The 6000-nt window shown below is 43.0% G+C and overlaps 1 protein-coding gene across 1 annotated transcript in view; it reads left to right on the top strand.

Moving 5' to 3' along the window:
* The first annotated feature begins 1152 nt into the window (after positions 1-1152).
* The window catches only part of LOC130371065 (wings apart-like protein homolog), a 41826-nt gene continuing 36978 nt past the window's right edge, over positions 1153-6000 (top strand). Inside the window, exons 1-3 of the mRNA XM_056576694.1 lie at positions 1153-1161; positions 1355-1790; positions 3687-3799. Coding sequence (XP_056432669.1) covers positions 1153-1161; positions 1355-1790; positions 3687-3799 — 558 coding nt within the window. The remainder of the gene's footprint in view (positions 1162-1354; positions 1791-3686; positions 3800-6000) is intronic.

The following is a 6000-nucleotide window of genomic DNA, read 5'->3' as shown; positions in this document are numbered from 1 at the left end:
TTTTTTTTTCTCACGTCGCGCCCCCCCCTGAAGTACTCTGGCGCGCCCCACAGTTTGAAAACCATTGCCTTAAACCAATCATCAAACTTGGTGTAGTCAAACGCACATGGGTCAAGATGAACCCCTCCAAATTGTATCTATATCGGGCTATAGGGAGCAGTAAAACGATTAACTGAAAATGCAACCTCTCCAAATTGTACCCAGATTGGGCGATAGGCGGAGCTATATCAATTAACTGAAAATGCAGACTTTGGACGGACATATTATCTGACCTTTTTCTTCTACAGTCATGAAATCCTGTAGACATTTGTATCTCCTCATGGTTGAGCAAATGTTCCTAGGATACCCAGAACCTGTAGCAAAATGGCGGCTGGACGTCCAAATTATCAATCATCCCCATCTTGGTGTATTTAAAGAAGCATAGGTCAAGGTTAACCAGGCTAAAGTTAATCAAAATAGGACTATAGGGGGCGCTAAAGCGATCAAATGAAAACTTTAAAGAATTATAACTCCTCATCCTTTTGACGTATGGTCACGAAATGTTGTTTGCCCATCAACGGATCCAAGCTGACGCTATTCCAGCGTTACCAACCGTATGCAAACAGGTCTTAATTGTCTGCGTCAGGTTCTTAATGGTCTGTCCAGGTCTTAACGGTCCGACAGGGTCTAATTGGTGGGCTTTAGGCTTGGTACCCGTAAAATGCTGCTTGCAGCTTTAATATTAGTTTTGTGATCGTTTGACGCTAAAATCAAAATCGCAATAAATATTTTATGAATCGCCCAGCCCTACCTCAGAGGTGAGTTTCTAGCAAGTAATAATTGGTTCTCTTTCGCTGTACTTCAGAGAGGGGGCGTGAAATGCTGGAGGTTTTTGGGGCCGTCCATCTTTCTCAGAAATGGAATTTACTTTTTGAGTCTTATATCCATAGTGATGAACTCTACTATGGAGTGTGTTACAGGGTTTCCAATGGCACTTTACAGTTTAGGCGGCCGCCTGAGCAACACACGCCTGCCGCCTTAACTACATCTTTTTTTTTTTTGTAAATATTATATAAAAGTATAAAATATTCTAAACTTCATTCACTCTCTGTTTATAGATCAAGAAAGACTTGCGGCCTGGCAGCCTGATTGAACGGAGTATAGCCTGTAGCAATGCTATACGTCAGCACTGCCATAAGAACTGTGATCCCTTCTTAAGGCGCGGGTGCGGCAAGAATCAGATTTAAAAATGGAAAGCTGAATCTAGGGAATATCTGAATATTCTGGTACTCCCTACGGTCTGCTGACCATAGTTGCGAGCAAACTCTTTACAAAAACGTATGAAAGATGTTAACCGGACGTTCTTAATCCCTAGTTGGAGGGAAGCAGAAGCCATCTTGTATTGACCCGTTTATTCCTCCTCAGGGTGAGGCCTGCCCAGAGCAAAGTGAAGAAGGACGCCAAGAAGGACCTGTTTGGGTTTGACGACCCCGACGTCCAGCAGGGAGCCGACCACAGCGACCAACCAGCGGGCAGCTCCAATTACAAGATTAAATACTTTGGCTTCGACGACATGAGCAACAGCGACAGCGAGCATGATGAGGACCCTGGCGAGCACGCCATGCTCTCCAAGAGGAGGAAGAAGGCCAAGAGCGTCATGGAGTTGGACATGGTGGAGTCCCCGGTCTCCATGGAAACACCCGTGGACAGCCCGCCCGACCCCTTTGACAGATGGAGGGCCCTGGAGGAACTGGAGGCTAAGGAGAAGAAAACCACAGAGATCCGGCGGCCAGACAGAAGTATGGGAACAGGTTTGTACCATCACACTCGTACAGTAGGGGCCGGAGGCTGAGCTGGTGTTAACTCTGTTGATGCAGAGTAGGCTTCACAGGTATGTGATGGCGTTTCACGGTGGAGGCCAGACAGAAGTATGGGAACGGGTTAGTACCAACACCCTTGTACAGTGCTGAGGGGCCGGGAGGCTGAGCTGATGTTAACTCTGTTGATTCAGAGTGGGCTTCAGAGGTATGTGATGGCGTTCCACGGTGGAGGTTGGCCAGTCCATTCAGTGTGTGCACCATACAAACACACTTTGTGCTTAACAGACTTCCATGAGCACCAAGTTGAAGAACCGACATTCCATTACAAACTAGTGTAATGCCATGTACTCACAATTACCAGTATACACAAATGTCTATTTACACCACCTTTCCACTAAACATTGTCCATGTTGAGTAAGGTAGCTGCTTCCCTCACTCATTTTTAATAAACTTACTGTTAAGCCCCATTTAAGATCCCCATTAGGGTTTTGCCGATGGACGACCGACATCACGATGGAGAGCCACCAAAGTATTTTCTTTCCAAATTTTTATTTTAAAAAGAAAATATGTTTGTCTATGTTAAATTAAATGGTTTTATATCTATCTAACAAATTCTGTTGCAAAGAGAAGGCGCGCAGCATCAATACCCTAATTTAAAAAGATTAGTTGGACGAAGTAGATTGCCGAACACAGAGCTTGCGTGTTGCTGGCGAATGTCACAATCTCTGTGTTCGTCCATCTACCTATCGAGTCTTGAAAACAAAATGGCGTCGACGGGTGATCTACTGATGGTATTGTGTGTATAAAATGTCATTTTTAATAAACAATCTGTACGCTTACAAAGTTCTCAATGCCTCGATTTATATGTAAAGACCCTCATTATACTACCAAAGAAGTGTCGGGCTACTTCTAGCCTTTTAAGTGGTTTAAAATAGCGATTTAATTTTTACCATAACCACTGCCCCCTTCGTTCCAAGTTTGTAGCGTTTTGATAGAATCAGCTAAAAACATCCAACTGAAGAAAGCGTCTATATGTGGTTTTTGTGCTCCAAAATTAACGTTTCAACTCGTTATCATACAAAACATATCCCATATCCATTTTACTCCGGAATTACCCTTTAATTGGAAGCTACTTTTTTTTTCTAACTGCAAAAGCCCGGATGAGTAATTGGTAAGCTTATTCAAATAACACAATTATAGTTTTTAAGTAGAAAAAATATTTATCTAAAGAGATAGTAAAAAATGCCAACACCACCACCACCAACGTATCGTTTAGTCAATGAAACGTCCTTCAATTTCACCCATGCTATACTGCCAATCCACTTCAATACGAATCAAAATGTACCACGTGTTCCCAGAACTGAATGAGGGATCTCATTACGCGAGTGTTGAGGTGACTCAACACTCAGTTTACCTCATACTATGAGGAATGCTCATCTCTACCCTCTGAACAAATGCTATTCCTACCTCACCATGGAGCCGCCTTGCAACACTTGACAACCAGTGTCTCTTATGTATTTCTATTAATATATATATATATATGACTCATACTTGGGTTACAAAAGAAAACGTGTGTAACCCATTATACATCAGCTGTTTCATCACCAGTGTCCTTGTTCCTGTTCTTTAGCTGATGCACAACATCCATATCATATTGTAAACCAGGTAGAAAAAAATTCTGTGCTGGCTTGTATTTGCATGGCAGAATGTCAAATATTTCAAACATAACTGCCCCAGGGAAGAATATTTTATAATCATCAGAACTGTCTTTTGAAACCGAAGTTACCATTTCCTTGATGTCTGATTTCCTCAACTTTCCAAACCTGTGGGTCTGGTCTTGTGTGTATTGCTGAGTACATTCTGACCTCATGTTCCGTGTGTTGTCAGACTCCCTGGCAGAGAGCCTCAGGGTGGCCCAGGCCCTGCTCTCCCCAAGGAGGCCAGCCAGCAGCAAGCAGGCTGACAAGAACCAGGAGAGCCACCGACGCATCTTCAAGAAGGTCAGGAGCCTCGTCCTCTCTGTCCATCCCAGTGCCATGATCCCCCTCTTCAAGAACACGGCTCACCAACTCAAATGTACTTTATTCCCCCTCCATCGTCTGGATCAGATGTTTAAGTCTGAATCTAATGTCTGGACTAAAATATGTAGGTGGGACTGCAAAATCAAAATCACTTTATTTTCATCTCTAACCTTGACTCCTATCAGGTCACATTAAATAACGACACCTTCACTGTCGTTTTTGAAATAAGTTTGGAATCCAAGTTGGTTGGTTGGTTCACTTGCTCTTTACAGCAGAACTAATCTGCATAGTCTAGTACGCCATCGTGGCTCTTCGTTTTAGCCATTTTCCCAAACTGTAGGAAAGTGTGACAGCCACGCACACACGCACGCACACTGACACACCAAACCCCTACCTCTCTGCTGCTTTACTAAAAACGTACCGTTCCGAACCGTCACACTGATATGAACCGACCTGTGAATTTTGTGAACTGTTCCTGTACTATATATTGCACGGATACTGCATTTTTTTTTTTTAACGTTTTTCGAGCTTGGGTGTTTCGTCTCTCAGTTGAAATATTTGTTTTCAACACTTGTCATTCATTCATGGGCAATGGGGAGCACCAGTGCTCCCCAGTGCCCATGACCTGCATCTGAATGACCTCTTTAAGTCACCTTTTGGTTTTAAGAGCCGGTGAATCCCCAATGCTGTAATTTTCTTTGTTGCTTTAAACATGGCTATGTCTTTTAGTATCCTCGACAATAACCTATCTAGTAATCTATGCCATTATCTCACTGGAAAGACTGTTATTGGGTGAAGACGGGATGAAGATCCTTTGTTTTTGCCTGTCTCCCCAAAACAGTATGTGACCGTTCCCCTCTGCTTCGATGCAGGTCACCCCCTTTTCGTGAAGCTGAAGTACCTTCTCTTTAGAGCGTCTGATAAAATGACTAAATGCTCGATGCTTCTCTGTGTCTTTCCCTACCGTTCTCAGTGAGGTGGTACAGGACAGCTCCCAGATGGGCACACTTCTGTATTGAGGCTTAGGTACTGGTGGCTGTGGTCTCTTTGCTCAGCATTACATTTGCCTTAAAGGAGACATATTATAGTGTTTTACCAACTAGTAAACATAGTATATGAGTTACAGGAAATATGTTTTTGAAGCTGTTTGCTGGAAATGGCTTTTAGGAAAATAAATCTTGCCTACCGCTATTAGCCTCTGTTTCAATCCCTTCAGAATGTGCCGTTTCAGGTGTCTTTAGCTTAAATGTAAATGAGCTGCTGCCCATTGACAATGAGCAGAGTCAGAGTGAACCACAGCATGGAGGAAAAGTGATTGTTGCCATTTGCGGACTCCCGGATCTCCATCTATATAATATTATGCAATAATAATTAATATAACCGCAAGCGATGATTAATGGGGTCTGAGCAAAATGAAAAGTCAATAACATACTAATATTTTTCTGGCATTAAGAGAGGTGGAAATGTTCCCCAGATCCCCAGATGTAAATTAAACTCCCTGATGGGAAGAGTTCACTGTGGAGCTGTCATTGTGTCGCTGTCGTCTTGTTCCTGGGATTTATTAGCAGGCTACACTGTGTCGGGCTGCTATGAGATCACGATGCTAACGTAGCTGCTGAGGCTATCGCCATCCGGATTTAACCCTGCCCTACCCAAAGGGGAAAGTCGGCGGTGGGAACGCGAGCCGTAACTGAGCTGCTCCGAACCGCACCTTCACTACTCCACCAAGCCGCACCTAACCGACCCGCACCCGCCGGTACAAATGCGCCATAAGATGATGTTTTGCTACTTATTTTTTATTTGTAATTTTCTTCAGATCACCTTCTACAGCAATTACTTCAACTTAGAAACAATATCCTTAACAATGGGTCATAACAATAATACGCTCCTATGTGTATCTAGTCAAGTCAACAGGAGAATATGTCCAGGAAAAAAAAGAACATTGAAAATTAACATGTAAACAGAACAAACATCTACTTGAAACAAAACATGGGATGTAGACAAGTTCACCTGGCAGATATAATCAGGGTTTATTCCATAAGTCACATGGTTGCTTGAATGTAATTTGAATTTGACTAATGGGATTTTACTTATCGAGATGCCTCTTACTTGGCAACAATAACCGTTAATTTTTAGGGCTAGGGTTAGCATTTAAATGCTGTAATAGGCCATATAGTCTG

The sequence above is a fragment of the Gadus chalcogrammus genome, chromosome 18 (assembly GCF_026213295.1).
Source record: "Gadus chalcogrammus isolate NIFS_2021 chromosome 18, NIFS_Gcha_1.0, whole genome shotgun sequence".
Lineage (NCBI taxonomy): Eukaryota > Metazoa > Chordata > Actinopteri > Gadiformes > Gadidae > Gadus > Gadus chalcogrammus.
The sequence above is the reverse complement of the archived record's forward strand: the minus strand, read 5'-3'. Positions and strand labels throughout refer to the sequence as shown.